At 44.0% G+C, this 16,822-nt stretch overlaps 1 protein-coding gene across 4 annotated transcripts in view; it reads right to left on the bottom strand.

Annotated features, from left to right (window-relative positions):
- The window catches only part of RNF220 (ring finger protein 220), a 210,267-nt gene that overhangs the window by 16,374 nt on the left and 177,071 nt on the right, over nucleotides 1-16,822 (bottom strand). For all 4 annotated transcript variants that reach the window (XM_071436576.1, XM_071436577.1, XM_071436578.1 and 1 more), the window contains 4 exons: nucleotides 14,295-14,391; nucleotides 13,214-13,300; nucleotides 11,877-11,932; nucleotides 10,077-10,155 (listed from right to left, as the gene is read on the bottom strand). In XM_071436576.1, the coding sequence (XP_071292677.1) occupies nucleotides 10,077-10,155; nucleotides 11,877-11,932; nucleotides 13,214-13,300; nucleotides 14,295-14,391 (319 nt within the window). The remainder of the gene's footprint in view (nucleotides 1-10,076; nucleotides 10,156-11,876; nucleotides 11,933-13,213; nucleotides 13,301-14,294; nucleotides 14,392-16,822) is intronic.

Here is a 16,822-nt window from a genome sequence, read left to right as displayed (position 1 = left end):
TTCCCCTTTGGTTTATTTCAACTGGATATAAATTTTCCTTTCTTCATAAATGGCTACACTGTACACAGCATTCCATAAATTTTTACAATTCCACTGTTTGTATGTACCTTGTAAAAAACACTTAGCACTGATTAAATGCACCACCAATAAAATTTCATGGGCTACTTTTGACACTTGATATTTTGACCTTCTCTCTTCCTCATACATTTATTTTTGCTTTCCTCTGCCTGTAAACACAGACTGTCAGAGAGGAAAATGTACAGTACCATTGACACACCTGAAAGTGATGTATTTATTTTTAAACAAAGCCTTTATCCTCCCTTGTCCGACGTGGAGAACCCAGCAGAACATACATGCCACCTCCCTGCACACCAAGGGCAGAGGTCATGTCACTAGCAGCTTACACATCATAAATATTAGAAACAGACTGGTCGATGCTTTGAAGGCAAAGTCAAGCTAAAGTAAGATTCCAGGAGCAAAGAAATTGCCCCAGGCCATGTCCAACCTCAGCTGTAGATGGCAATTATCATAACCACTGCTACACTGCGGGAGAGAAAGCCTGGTGTAGTCCTTGCTTTGTGGGGCACAAATCTTGAAGACCTGATAAAACAACCCCAACATCAATGCACAATCATGCAATTGCAAGCCTTCTGTCATAGCAAATTTACATCTGGGTGAGAGTGCAACTCTTTCAGAGAAGAGACCCTGTTTCATTAGCCTGTAACATGCTGTACCCAGCTCTGTGACACCCGGGAGCACTGCAGAATGGCAGAGCACAGTGATGCTGTCTCAACTCTCACTCATACAATGTCTTACACACAACTCCCTCACTACCCGAGTTTCAAACACTAACTGTAAACACCCCTATGTTTCTTGGGATAAGAACTGCTTTCATTTTCAATCTGATGAAATAATCTGCCCCCACTTTCAATTTAGCAAGCATCATCTGCAGCAAGTACGAGAGCTAAAGTTACAGGGAGTTTATTTTGGCAGATGTGGGTGAGCAGCACTGAAGTCAGTGGGAGATCCACAGACTGAAAGGACTTTTACACTGACTGGAGTGCAAGAACATAACATAAAGCTGAAAAAGCCCCTTTGCTACTAACAAGCAAAACACTTAAACTGACACGTAAGTTTTTAAAAAGAAAAGTGACAGGTGGCTTTAAAAGAAAACAGATACAGCTCAGGCATTTTCAGTATCTTAAGTCTCTGGAAGAAGCCCAGCATCAGGCACTGGTGGCAGATTGACTGTGAATCACCCCACAACATGTGGGCTACCAGACTGGCACAATGTACTGAGATTTTATTTCACTAGATGAGCTGGTTATAGCAGAAGGGGTTTGCATGCCTTGATGTAGAAAACTGCCCAGCAAAGCTGTTTACAGAAAAGCCATGTCAAATCACACCAAGTGAAGTTTAGATCCTCTAAAGGGTCTACAAGACTGCCAATGCTAAAAGCAAATCTCCTGGCAAGACATCAACGTTTTAGGAGTTGGCTTCCCCTTTATTTAGCTAAAAATCTCATTTATTTGGTTTATTTGTTTTTAGACTAACCTCCTTTAAAGAGGCTGACTTATAATCCTGTAAAACGTTGTCACATGTATTGAGGAAATTGGCAAAGATGCTAATTTATTGTCCTCTAGGAAAAAAAAAGCCCTCTTTCCTTGATTAATGTATGTTTTTGTATTGTAAGATATTAAAGAATGTTGCTTCACCTGTGATTATAGAGAATAGTTTACTCTGGCAAAGTGCCCTGGCTTCTGGTTGCCAAGTTATGAATAATGCAATGTTCCCCATTCTAATTTCCGTGTTCTAAGTTGTGAATTTGGAGCAGGGTGCATGCAAGGGCACACACACATGATTCTGAGGCGCTCTCAGTCATGGGCGCCTCTATTTTATACTTGCTTGCACAACTTGTTAATACTGGCATTTGCTTGCCAAATTCAGAGTTTGCTTCTGACTAATTTCATCTTGATGCAAACCAAAAATGTTGTCTCTTTTTTTCCCCACAGAGGAATTATTTCTCTTACACTTGCATGCACCACCGCAATACCACTGAGGGGAGCTTACCACTGCAAGAAGGCGTTTTAAGCTGCATTTAGTAGGAGCTTGGGTAAAGATTCCCTGAAGAATTTAATGACAGAATAATTAATTTTGCTTTCACATCTTCCCCGCCTCCATAACACAGAACCCAACAATGTCTTTACAGAAGCGGGAAGTAAATTCAGGCGCTGGCTCTTTCTCTTCCCTTTTTTTGGCCCATGTTTTGCTGGGACACATGTGCCCAGCCCCAATCAAAACAGAGACAGATGGCACTGCTGATCATTCAGAATGGAAGGAGCCTCGGAGTCAGCATGTTTAGATGCATTTGTAGGGCTATGCAGTATCCACTGGCCACTGGGACTGATTTAAAAAGGCGGCGAGTGAAAGTCTGAGCTTGCGCCAAAATTTTAAATGTGCCATTTGAGCAATTATGGTTCGACATGAAAGCTGGGAGAAAGAATGCATAGGTCATTCTGATTAGATTTAGAGACTATGTTCCCTGTTCCAAAGAGAAAATAAATGCAATCCCATTGCTTTACTGGAGCAGCTTTGGTGATAAAGAAAAAAGCCATGCTACGGAAAAGTGGTTTGCTGTAGCAAGGTTTTGTAGAGGCAGCACAGGCTGAATCAGAAAATGATTCTCTAAACAATGTTCCGAAAGAGAAATAATGACTCATCTAATGTGTTAATATCTCTATTCACTTTTCAAACATATCCTTCTTCCTGGAGACCCCAACTGTATTTCTAACAGATCTGTGAAAGTGCATTGTGGTCTCTATCTTAATACAAGCCAGGGCCACAAAAGTCAGGAGGTGGAAATGGAAAATGCAGCTCCTCTCCTTGCTGAGGCATGCGGGCTAAAGGTTCCAGCCTACAGACACTTGCCTCGATCCACAAGTAAACATGTTTGGATTATGACCAAGCTCCATGTATAGCTAGGCAGGTCTATTTTTCTACTGCAAGACTTATGGCAGCTGTAACTTGTCATCTTACTGTGGCCTGGAGCTGGTCTGGGATTATTGGTAGCTTTGGTTGGACGATCAGGGCACAAAATTATAAAATAGCCATGAAATGAAAGGGGAATAGCAAATTCCTAGGGCTGAAAGTTGCTCAGAAGGTTGGACATGCAGCTGAGTCTTTCAGCCAGCCTCTGTGAGCAATTAAATAAATGTCTTCTACTCCCATGGCCCCCATCCAAATGCCTGAAATAAACAGGAAATATCTATGCTACTACAGCAGCACTTGGATTCATCTGTAGCCTTTTAAGGGCTTTACTGTGGAGGTGATATGCTTTCCAGAACCTCCATTCATGACTGCTGATTGGAGGCACCCAAGGGCAGTGCGATAACACATCCTCCAGACAGCTTCCTACAACTGCTGCTGCCGCCCTAGAACTTCTACACTGCTGCTGTTTCCTTTACAGGGAAAGAAAGGATCAGAATTAGCATCATTTAAGGTAATCGTGCCTTCAAAAAGAAACACGAGGCTATTAAAGGAGGCCAGGGCACATCAGTATCATATAACCAATTGTGGTCCCAGAGCTAGAAAAGGAAACCAGCAGAGCAGTGGAAGGACAGGTCACGAGCTGGCTATCTGAGGGACAAGCAGGAATACTTATGCAACTGTGTGGGAAACAACAGCTTTTTGCAGCAAAATCTTTAAAAATGAAGAAAGAAGATAATGGAGAAACAGGATGAAGTGCCTGTAGCAGTGGGGTGTAAGGTTAGAAAAGCACTGACACTGAAGTGAGGACAAAAAATCAACATGGATATTAAACTACTTTAATTATATTACTTGCTGTTACTTTGGTTCTGTAAAGACAGTGCTGGGTTCTGTGTTACAGAGGCGAAGGAGATATGAAAGCACAATGAATTTTTCTGTCATTGAATTCCCTGGGAAATCTTTACCAAGCTCCAACTAAATGTGACTTAACACTCCTCCTTGCAGCAGTAAGCACCCCTCAGTGGTCCTGCAACTGTGCATGCAAGTGTAAGAGAAATAATTACCCACTTTACAGTTGTCCCAGACATGGTTTAATGAGAACTAACAAAACCGGTCCTTTTTAAAGTACTATTTTGTATTTTACTTACTAACTGTAGCCTAAGAAATGCATAAACTACCAAGAGCTGTAATTACAACCATCCTGTTGTCAATACAGCAGCTGGCACAGCACAAACACTTACTGAGTCCTGCCACAGCAGTTAGTGAGTGCCAAGGAAAGCAGTAGCCCTGTCGCCATCAGCAAACAGCTGGCTTGTGCAGCCAGTGCTGCCCTTCAGCAGATGCAGGAGAGAGACAGCAAACTAGCAGAGGATAGGGCACAACATGATCCCTTTTCTGCTCTTCAAAGGAACATTTTCATTTAAACACAGGGAGTGCAACCTACATAAAGATAATTGTTACTTTTCTCTTGAGAGCATCTGGGCACCACACAAACATTTCCTAAAAAAATAGTATCAGTCCCTGCCTCTTAATTCTTGCAGCATAGCTAAGGGATGTGAAAAAACAGTCACATCCTCAAAGTATTTTCAGAAGGAACATGGCAATATCCACAATGCTCCATCAGAGATAATTTTAAACAAAACAGGCTAATTTTAGGGACAAGTCCTCTCTCTGACAAGTTGCTCACACATCTAAGGGCAGAATTCATCTGCTAGAAGGCAGCTGTTTGTGTTTTATAAGCTAAAGTTTCTCTTACCTATGGAATAACTCCAATATTTCACAGGGAATCATCATCCATCTAACTGAAGTACCCTCTAACAGACCATCAGCCTCATATCCCCTTTGAAATAGCACAGCTGAGCACTTGCTGGGCCACGATTTATTTTTTACCTTCTAAGACATCTTGGTAACTCTATAGCTCAATAGTGACAGTCGAATTTCACACTGCGATAGCCCCCCATCGATTTTTCATTCCCAGGAAGCAACTCTACAAATTAAAGTTAACAGCATTTCTGAAACTACAAAAAGAAAAAAGAAAAGAAGGGGCAGGCAAAGAGACATAAATTGCAAGATGCCTAAACCACACCCCCAACGTAGGAATAAAATTCCATCCTGGGTTTTTCACCAGTTACGCAGGGATGCAGAACCTACTGCCCCTGAAGCCAGAAGACCCCTTGGGTTTGCAGATGCTTCAGCTTTAAAACATCACAGGTTCAACAGAAGTAAGAGTCTCTTCCTATATGAAGATGTCAAAATCTATAGAAAACTGCCTCAAGGCAAGAAATTAGACCAAACTTCTGGACAACACTGCACTAAACAGAGATACATCTACCCCTAGGTCTGAGCTTGTACAGTCACAGGCTGCCTCACTGAGCCTTTTTAACCACTGGCCAGTGAAGAACCGGACACTGATACAATTTCAGTTTGCACAGTGGTTATAATGTTTGAGACCATTATTGGCACATGCAACTTCTCTCCAACAGTTAAAAGAGGGAGCAGAATAAAGGAACACATCCAAGCATTCTGCTCTCCACTGTCACATCCCAGAGGAAGAAGTAATGCCAAAGCCTCATTTCATAAAGAAATGAAGCATCTTTCTCCATACCCTTTCAGCACTGAACACCAGTACGAAGTACTAATACAGTATTACACACTACTGAATTACTCAAAAGGAGTAAAATCTAATAAAGATAAAAATCTGGACACAAGCAGCACAGCCCAGCAGCTCTTTCTCAGCCTTTGGCAATCCCACACTTCAATTCAGTGTCCTGAATCCTCTCCCAAGTTCACGTGGGCTGTTCTAGTACCGAACCAACCAGCAGCATCCTGCTCTCAGCTTAGCAGAGCACAAAGGGTTGGTTCATTTATGAGTCAAGTTAATTTTTTAATTCTGTCTTTGCTATGAGATGTTCTTGTCTCCCATCAAAGCCTATTAATGGTGTGACACTGTGGAGAAGGGCTGGGTAGAACTTATCCTATGGTGTGAATTCTCAACAGCTTCTGTTTTCTCTGACATACCAGCTTCAGCTGCTATGAAAGGGCTCCTTCCCTTTCAGGCCTCTGCTAATCCTCTGGCTTCACACTCTGCTCCTGCCTGGATGGGTCTGCCTGGGAGCAGGGTCTCTCCCCAGCAGACACTGCTACCTCCCTGACTGCTCCCACATGCCTCTCTCTGTGCACAAGGACCCCAATCTAAACTTTGCTTAATTTTAACTGAAGCTCCTCCTCGTGCTACTGCACCAGAGCCCCTCCAGAGCCAACGTTTCAAAACAGCTGGACTGGAAAGCGGTGAGGTGGGGGGGAAGGGGAAGAAAGAAGAGACAGGAGAAATAAAACAAATACAATTGCTTTTTGTCTCTAAAACCCTCTTTTTAACCCAACAAGTGTCTCATCCAATGAAGCATGATAAGCATGAAGTGTTATATAAAGAAGATAATTATAAAGGGATTTAATGCTTGGCAGGCTTGTATTGCAAGGTTCAGAGCAGAGGTAGCATACTCACTTAAACAGCCTTGTGTCCGGGTTTGCTATTATGCGGGCAGCGTGGCTGGGGCCAAGCAGAATCAGAAACAAGATTTGTTTTTGAAAAAAAAAAAAAAAAAAAAAAAGCACAGCCCCCTTCCCAGCGAGGATGGCAGTTTCAGTCCCACCTCCTTCCACTTCTGTCCCATCCCTGATTAATGATGTTGTCTGCCTGATTTATGACCCACCCCAGCAGATTAGAGTTTCCCTCTTCAACCTCCCCCCCTTTCACCCCTCCCAGAAGGCACAGCCACACTCCGTTGGAAATATTAGAGAATTATTAAATAAACATTCATACGTCATGTCTCTTCCCATACTGAGCTCATCGTAGTCAATGCTCAGCGGCCGGGCCCTGTTTGCTTTGGGGCTGACACCAAACAGCTGGAGTGATTCATGGAGAGGCTGGCTACAATGCTCTGTGCCATACATCATGCTCGCAGCGCTCCCTGCCCCGGCGGAGATAAACTGATCAACCACAACGGGCTGGAATGAATTTATGACAACACAAAATTGAGGAAAACAAATGGGAGGTGACCCAGTGGGCCACTAACCCAGACTCTCTCGCTGGCCTGCAATCTAGTCTTGTAGCAGAAAGCAAAATTGAACATTGGCACTCTGAATTAAGATGCTGGCTTTTAACCCCAGGGAACCTCAGTTTCAAAATGGCACCAGACCCTCACAAGGCAGGGAGAAAGACTTTTTGTGGGGAAGGTGCTTTTTGCAGCTCTCTGTGAGCAGCACTTCTGCTGAGAGTCCGACGTCAGTGGAGGCCATCAGGGAGGGTGCCTGGGCAATTAGGGACCAGCTGCTCTCTGAGCAAAGCTGCATCTCGAGCTGAGGTAAAGGAGCATTGCACCAGCTGAGCTTTGCCTTGGCAATGGCTGGGGTCTTCAGCAGACAGGCAGGGCTCAGATAGTGTGATGCTCCTTCATCTCTCCCCAAGAGCCTTCAGCACCCCAGTGTCTCTTCCGGACACCTCACACTGGCAAGATTAAAAAAGCTGAGACACCTCACGGTTTGGGAAGGAGAGCTGGGACAGCACCATGTCTCCCACTACCCCTGGCTGCCACCTGAAGTTCAACAATACACAAATGAGATCAACTTGTCCAAGTTAGTGATGATCTGGCACAGCAGAAAGAGCAGAGCAAAAAACACAGACTTACCCCAAACCCCATCTAGCTGTTCTACATGCAAGAAACTCTCCCACAAAACCCCATGTTTAGATTAATTTAAACCTATTCAAGTGAAGAAATTCAGCTGCGTGCCAAAAGGAGAACTGCTCAGTGTACTGTATTAATGGATTAAAAACCAAACAAAACTACACTATTCTCTTTGCCTAGACTTATTTTTGGAAGAGGGGAGGAAGGAACGTCATTCTTATGAGAGAAGGATCAATAGGCAGATCACTGCTAACTCTATTAGCCCCTGCTCTAACCAGAGAGCACAGCTGACACAGGTGCTAAGCCACGTGCTTCTGGACAATTTTAAAAATGCTAATCAGATGCTACACAAGGTTTAACATGCCAATCAATAATGTTCACATTTAAAGGCAAAAACTGAAGTTACAAACAATGGAGTAAAGTGATGCTGCCAAAAACTTCCTGTAAGCACCACCCAAAACAAGAAAAATGAAACCAATTTAGCTCCAGATTAAGAAACAGGAACTAGAGATGAATCAATTTAGCCTGTTGGGCTAGGTCGCCATATATCATGGCTCAGCAGTGGAGTGGGAAGCAGCCAGACAGTGAGAAACCCTTCCCCCTCCTTTTCTGTAGGCTTCTAGCTCTGATCCCTGTTATCAATTAATTTAACAGAACCCCTCTACACAGACAAGCACACAGAGCATTCAGACTCCTTAAATGGCAGGACAGAAACTATTTATCACACATGAATCTCAAAGGAAAGGAGAGAGAGGAAAAAAAAAGGTAGCTAGGAATTCTCCACCTGAAACACTGTCTTGTTTTCTGAACCTCGGTGAAATAAACTACCTTAAAAGAAAAGGTCTCTACTTTCAAAAATTAACATTATTGGAAAGACTGAACAAGACATTTGAAGAATTTCCTGTAATTTCTTTTGGGGTTTACTGACTTTTAGCAGCACTGAAGCTTTAGCAGGCAAGGTTATTGCAGAGCAAGGAGTGTGTGCACAGACACATACAGACGCTCGCTCTCCGCACGTCACAGCAGCGTTAGCGCGAGAGTTGTTTGGAAAGGATTCTGGGACCCTTCAAAAGGTGCTAGCTAAAGCCTCTTTGATCAGATTATTAAAGCTATGTCAATTTTATCACTTGAGCTCAAGTGTTCTGGAAAATGTCAAATCCTTTCAGCTCCTACAGTTTAAAGATTTTCAATAGGAGTGGATCTGGGAGGATGGAGGGCTGCTGCACTGACAGGCAGCAGGCCCAAAGGGAAGGCAAGCAGCAGCTGAGACAGAGGCTGACAGATTAGGGCAGAAGGGATGAGTCCTTGCCACCAAGACAGCATGCAATGGGGCTGGCTCACTCAAAGGACAAAGCTGGTTCTGCATTGACCTGCAGGCTCCCAGACTCAGTGGTCCTTGGCCAAAGTCTGCTAAGGAGAAGCATCGAATGGCAGACAGCCAACATCTGGGACAAGCTAACAAAAAGGGCTTGTAGAAAGGAAAGTGCCAAGACAGCAAAGCAGTGTTAAAGTTCCCTCTACAGCAGAGTTTCCCCAGTTAACTCTGATTGTGAACATATACTCTGCCAGGCTGCCTGAAATGTCAGAGACTCAAAAATGTGCCAGGGACACAACCTCTCAGGTCAGGACCAGGGTGGAGAATGAACTACATTAGAAAAATATCAACTTTCTGTTGTTTTAGGCTTGGACCATCAATTTGTCCAATCAGTAAGTCATCCCAGCAGCACGTGGAATAAGGTTTAGAATAGAGGTTGTTACTAAAATGAGCAGTGCAGATAAATCCATTTATTTCTATTTCAGACTAGACTGCAGCACATTCAGTGAGCAGAAAGGGACAGGAAAGGAGATGCCCAGCAGTCCCTCCACTATTGTATATTAAAACACTGGGACTGAAACTTCTGAATCACTGAAAGGGTTGCAGGTAAAAAACTCAGAAACTGAGACATTATTTCTGTTAGGAACCATGCAAAGGCTCAATATAGATCTTAAGGAAAAAGAAATCCCCTCTGTGAGACTTCTTCCAAGTAACAGTGCTGCTAGGGGGAGATTCTCTTTTGCTGAGAGATGAAAGATGGAAGATAGAGAGAGCAAGCATGGATCTATCTATTTACATAATTTAAAAGAAGGCAATTTGCAGTGGAGAAGCCCTTTGGAAGCTGTGCCCAATTCCATGTCACTGGGTACCTGCCCTCATAGATACCTGGTGGAGAACTCCCCACAAGCCCTCTGTTAACACAGCAGTGGTGAGTACTCCAAGTTCAGGCTTTGTGTTGCAGCACAATTTCCCCTCTCAGTGGTAAAAGCTTCCAATATGCCTACCTTCAGATTACCACTGCTGCTGGGAACACCAGATGGGACACTATGGCTCTTTAAAACAAGAAAAAGGGAAGCTACCCACTTCACACTCACTTTTCAATGTCACTGTTCTTACAGGTCTTCTGCATGGTCTCCTGTTTACTGCTTTCACCATTACTCGTTGAGGGCATTTCTGTGGAGGGAAGAACAGAAAAATCAGTACAAAACCATTAAATCATTCCAATGAAATGATCTGAGCAAGTCACAGTTTCAGAGGACACCAATGGGTCACTTTCATGCCAAGTTCTTGGTAAGAGACAGAGAAGTGACTGATGCTAAGTGTCCCTGTCTGGCAGGAAGGGCTTCTCTGGACAGTGAATTTCTATGATTCAGGGCTCAAAATACAACTGCTCTGTTCTCACTTCATAGTCATCTGACCCGCACTGATGTACCCATTGTTTAAAACAGGATTAAATTCAGAACGGTTGATGCAGCTGCCACATTAAAGTGATCTTCTAAAAAGGTGGATTTGAAGCAAATCCACCCAGCCCAGACCCTGCTCTCGGCCTCTCCCATTTGCTGAGACCTCACAGACACAAGTAGAGAAACATATACCAGGTAACAGAATGACAGAGCAGTCTGCTCATCATGGCTGTTCCCAGCACAGCAGAGGGTGTGAGACACCAGGTGGAGATGAGAAGATGAACCAGCCCCAGGGTTGTAGGTTCATCACCGTGGATTCAGGTAAAAGGTATGAAGAAAACAGCTCATAGCAAATGTCATCAGGTTTGCCTCCTCATCACCTCCATGGCTGTAGCTACTAAAGCTGATAATACCTACAAGCAAGTGCTTCCACATGACAGAAAATAAATGTGCTTGCCTATCCCACAGAAGGAAATGCCTGCGATAGATATCCTATGTTCTCTATTTAACCATCATGCCCTTGGCAAAACTGGTTCTGCTCCCTTCCCCCACTCCCACTGGCAAGCAGTTATATCTTGTAGGTACTTTCAAGGCTGGGAATCAAATGCCCAAAGCATGACAGGAACAGAACAGGGAACAAAATCACTGGGACATGTCTCTTCAGGTCGCTGAGCTTCAGTTTCCTTCCTAAGGGAGCTGCAGCAGCACTGCCCAGCTCTGGAAATGGATTTGGCATCTACAGCTGGAAAGCGCCAGGTTTTATTATTCTCATATTTCCACTAGGTTGCTGCTTACACTTACAGTGCTGCTGGCATTGAATAAAAACCCCCAGCAGTCAGATGGGTTTAGCACTTCCCCCTTCCTTCTCAATCCAATGAGCTTTCAAGTACTGTATGCAAAGGTACATATTCACATTAACTCCTTTGCTCTGGAGTCTCAACTACAGGTCATGAAATAGGACAGATCCTAGAGTTTCCACTCCTAAGGTGAAGGCTTCAGAGTGGCAGGCTTTTCTTGCCATACAAAGGCCAGCAAGGACAAGATCTACCCAAAAGATAAAAGTCTTTAGCATATCCTCTCAAAGAAGGGAAGAAAAAGCAGGTGGAAAAAACCCAATAATAAATGCACCCGTGTAGTTTAAACACCCAGCAGATGAACACCACCATCACATTGTCAAGCTCTGCTGGCTCATTCTGTAATACAGCAGTTTGCCTTTCAGTGACATGACATCAAGTCCATGCAAACCCTATCTCACATCACCATCCCAGTTAAGGTGGCACTTTTGGGAACTTCCCCAGCTGCCATTATTGACAATTAATTGTGCTGTAAAGTTCCAAAAAGATAGTGTGGTTTTATGTGCATACCTATCTGATGACACTCTGCAAGACTATCAGTAACTACCTCTCCTAAGTACTGGCAAGCAGAAGACATGGACTATCTATCTGCCCCCCTGCAGTATATATATTAACAATTTACTACTTCAACACTCACCGTCACTGGCCCATTTAGAAAACTCTGGCGTTATTCGAGTACTTGGTGTGCCACCACTAAAAGAGAAAAGGACAATATGCTAAAGGTTGAATACAAAAAATTTTGTTGCTCAGGAAACGCTATCCCTTCCACCAACCACTCCTCTCTTAATACTGCTATCCAACAGTCTAAGTTTCAAAATGTGAGCAGCTGGCCAGCCAAAAAGCATGCTCATGCTTCATGGCATCAGTGACACTACTGCATTTCTACAGAAACTCAACAGAATTTCAAAGTGCTTTTACAAGCAACACCACCTCTTGTGTTGTAGAGGTGGGTAAACAAGTCCAGGAAACGTGCAAGGAAGGACCTTGTAAAAACAGCAAAACAATGTGCTAGGTGCAAGCCACATGAAGGGACTGGATCTCCTGGCCTCAGGCCCTCAGTTCTCTCACCAAGCACTAAGTGTCTGTGGACACTGATAACCAAGAATCCTCCTGCTACAACACCAGAGCCCTAGCTGTGAGGGAGCTTCAGCATCTTTGTGGCCCTGCTTTTGGACTAGCATGGATAGCAAAGTATTGACTGGACCAATGGTTTGGATCCAGTGTGGCAAATGCCACTTTTCTATGGAGTGAAACCTAATTTGAAGTAGTGTTTGCGACAGGCTAAGCAGTAAGAAAATTTCATTTCACTGCTCTATCAATCACTTCAACCTTGACCCCACAGGATCACTCAGTGAAAGAGATAGAGGGGTAATTTAAGTCCTGTTTTATGCAGGGCAGGGGGCTTAGAAAGCAATCCTAGCTCCCTGTTAAGTCTCATTCTATTTGCCTGGAATGCCTCCCTGAGTGCCCTGAATGCTGGCTGCCTACATTCTCCACATATGTATGTGGGCAGAGCACACATCCTGCCCCAACCCACCGCTGAATACAGAAGGATCAGTTTGCACGCCCCACAACATGCAATGAAGTCACACATGGGATGCCAGACTCCTACTGTGCCAACCAAGATTCCAACAGCATCACACTGTACTGCTAAGAGCCACATTTGATCATGAAGCAAGATGATGCATAAGGCCTTAGTCCAGCACAGTTTCCTCATCGCCAGAATTCATCCTCTGTCCAGCACTGTTCAGGGCAAAAATGGCACTGGCAGGGCAGTGGGGTGGCTCAGAGAGTGTGAGTGTACAAGGAGGCTTTACTGAGGCTGCACAGGTAGAAACAGACCCACCTGCTGGACTATGCTTCTTTGTAAGTCTCTTGTTGCAACCCTTGCACTCAAGTGAACAGGGTATTTTCCACAAACTGAGACTCCCCAAAAGTAATGAATGCAATAATTTAGAAAGTCATGATACTTACTTTAAAACAGCACCTCGGAGCGCTTCCCTTTCTTTGGCTTCACCTGGCTCTTCTCCAGTGCAAGGGATAATGTCTGCCTCTGTGTACCTGAGCACAAAGGGTTAAGGAAGATACAGCCCTGCTGCAGACAGTAGAAAGGCTTTTGAGATAGTTAGGACACTGTCTGGGATATAGAACAAATTAATTCCAACTGGGAACACCTTAAGAAATAGAGGGGTTGGTATCCATGAAGGGGCCTGCTTTTAAATTCTGGATTAAAGTTTTGTTTTAGTTGGAGAGAAACAGAAATCTTTTGATAGTAACACGATTCCACAGCTTCTTGGAAAAGGAAAACTAGTTCCTGAACCCGTGCAAACTTGACCTGCAGAATTTATGTTTGAAGTACAGAGTTCTTTTACCAGTGGAGGGCTGGAGCTTCAATCCTAAAGGCTGGTACAGATTTCAATAAAACCTAATTCTACAGCTGTACATTGCCCCTCATCACAGCTAAGGCAGTGTCTGTCTAATGCCCTTGCAGGAATTCTTCCTTGATGCCTATTACAACTGCTGTGGGGCAGAAGTCTGGTCACAGCTCTCCCAGAGCTGTGCCCAAAGAGCCTGCTCCCAGATGGAGAAGTTCCCAAAATCTGCCTTTAATGATAGTTCTGCCCATGAACTGTCTAATGAAAGAGGAAAAAAAATCAAATCTCACAGAGTGGAAGGTGAATAGTGCTTACTGCACAAACCCCTTGAAAACAAAAGGGTGTCTTGTGGAGAATAAACTCAATTCCTACCCTAGAAGCAGGAAAAGCTATCCATATAGAATAAACCTGAATGGAGGCAACAGATTGTTTATGAAACAGAATAGAGAAACTCTAACTCATCCCTTGCAATGTCTCCTATAGACTTCAACCAGGTCTGAAGTGCTGCATCAACAGCAGGAACTCAAAGGGAGTAATGGAGAACCTCTCCTAGTTCAAATAACATGGTAACTGGAGAAGGAGGTGTCATTTCAGCAGGGCTGGGCAAAGATTATCCCCCATTTTCTGGGGCAGATGCACCTCTGGGTTCCCTCTCAGTAAGAGCCTTTCAAAAACGATACTGTGGTTTCCCGTACTCGAGTGTGTCGTCTCCATCCACATCCAGGTCAGCGTCGCTGTCCGGATTCTCCTTCCCGCTGCACATGATAAAGCCAGACCCTGAAAGAGAATAAAACACACGGATGAGCATTTGAATTGGAAACGAAGTGCACCAGATCTCCCAAAAAAGGTGCTACAGCACCAGTTTGCAGGCTGTCCTTTACTAACAGCCTCATAAAAGGTGCCCTCTCCAAAGACAGCACAAGAACACTCACAGAAATGCTCTAACTTCTTAGATTTTATGCTCTAAATGCCCCCAACATTGAAAATGGAACGTTCTCGACTTTTAGCTCTCCACATGAATTATTTTAGAATTGGAGTCACTGTAAGGGTCTCTCTCAAAGGCAGAAAAAGCAATGAAACTTAACGGGAAAGACTTATTTTTCACAGAAGTAGTTAATGCAAAATCCACACTACTAGCAGGTAGGAGAAGGCCACAAGGATGTTCTGAATTACTTAATTCAGATGCAGAGGGCAGGCAGAGGCTAAAATACAATTAGAAACAGCTTTTCGATTTTGAAATACATTTAGTCATGGCTTAGATTTTTAAAATTTAAAATATTTAAGAACAGCAAACCTGCTCCCACAAGAGGGGAAAAAAATCAGACTTTTCTCATTAACAGCTCCTCACAAGCACTTACATGAGCAAATTGCAATGCAACTCATCAAGATTTCTGCTCTTCCAGCACAGGGGTATCCAGCACACATCCAGTCCCAACTCCATCAGGAAGCAACCACTTACAGTTCCACCTGGGGCTGACTGTGCATCAGTTTCCACTTTCTAACAATTTCTACATTTACTTTGGTCCCAAGCATTTTGTAAACTGTAACCAGGCTTCTTTTAATTGAATCTGCACAAACACCTACAAAGATGAATCTTCACATGGTATTTTCTGCCTGAGGCTTATTAATAGAAGGGAAACTATAGAAGGGATATTTACTCTTCATGAGAGCTAACACTGAATATGCTCTCTCCTGTAAGACTGGATATTAGCAAAGACCTCCTGAACTCTAAGGTGTTGGCTGCAAAGTCCCCATTTGTGTTCAATTTTGCAGCAGATCTAAGCTGTTTGGGTGCATTAGCTGTGCAGATAGAAATGTACTCATTGCAGCTGCCTCCAGTATGTTCCTTCACTTAACACCCCTGTCCAGACAGCAGAGCTGGACACCTGGCTCAGACAGAGGTGCCTGCTGGAGCCTGAAGCACCTGGCACATCCAGAGGCTGGTGACCTAAGTCTGTGGCAGACCAGGGAACACATCCCAACTGCAAAGATTGAAGGGGTAAGGTAGATATTGCCTTGGCCTTGCACCAATGGCCCAAAAGGGCTATGGTCCTGTACTGCAATTATGGTTCTATAATAATGTTAGCCTCTATTCTGCATTTAGAAGCACTGAGTATTATATGCATGTCTGAAGAATGAGGACATTCCAAAGCTTTAGGAAATCTTTTTCAGGCCTTCAGGTGTCCGAGTCTGTTCATCCCACTGGGCTCTCACCAGCACACTTAACATAAGCCCAGAAGAGTGAACTGTATTTCTAATGGTCTGCATCTGTGCAGCCAACAGGGCAAAGCAAAGGTCTCATTTCCAAGGATATAATGCAGACACAGCTCTTAACTGTCGCTCTCTAGGAACGGATGCTCTCACTGATTCATTAAGCCCCCAATAAAATTTGTTTATATGGATTTGATATTTCTCTTCCCTGAATATCAAGAAGGTCCTTAACGAGTGACAACTGTAGCATGACAATGATTTTAAGACTAACCTTTCCCTAGAAGCATAAACTACCTTTTACTTCAAAGTAATTGCCAGCCTTAACTTTTAGCAGAGGTAACACAACTAGCAGCAGCCATGCAGCACCCATCTCTGTGCCAGGTACTGTGGGAGCCAAGCCTGGAGGTCAGCCCCATGGTGTCACTGGGGCAGTCCTTTTCCAGCAGACCCCTTTCAGAGTGTTTCACATACTGGCTGAACACTACCAGCCAACACATGCCACAAGCTGCCTCCTCTTGCTGCAATGGCTCATCTAGTAAATCTTGACTCATTCAGTTCATCACAATGTTTGGGAGAAGATTTAAAGGGGTAAGAGAGACCTGTCAAAGAAGCTGCATAGTCTTTCAAAGCTGCTTTAAAAGTCAAGAGTGGGCGATGGGGTGGTAATTTATAGGCATGGCATTTAACCTGCAGTAACACCATCTCCTGCACCTGGCATTACTTTAGCCCATCACTTCTCAAAGGCCATAAACTTTGGACACACAGGTCTTCATTTTTCTTGTAGCTGTGGGAGACACAAATCATGCAAAGCTGGAGCTGTGACTTGGCCAGTCCCAGGGGGTGATCTGAACATTAGTCAGACAATGAATACTTGGAGCAAGTGCCTTGGTGGGGGGGAAGGTGGCCAAATGAGTGAACATAAGTGGGACCACCCCCCTTGTTACTGTCTCTGCAAGGATGCCAAGCACACAGCAGACATGCACCTTTCCATCAATTT

The sequence above is a fragment of the Agelaius tricolor genome, unplaced genomic scaffold (genome assembly GCF_023055355.1).
Source record: "Agelaius tricolor isolate 1412-34295 unplaced genomic scaffold, bAgeTri1.0.p SCAF_11, whole genome shotgun sequence".
Taxonomy (NCBI): Eukaryota; Metazoa; Chordata; class Aves; order Passeriformes; family Icteridae; genus Agelaius; species Agelaius tricolor.
This window is presented reverse-complemented; position numbering and strand designations above follow the sequence as displayed.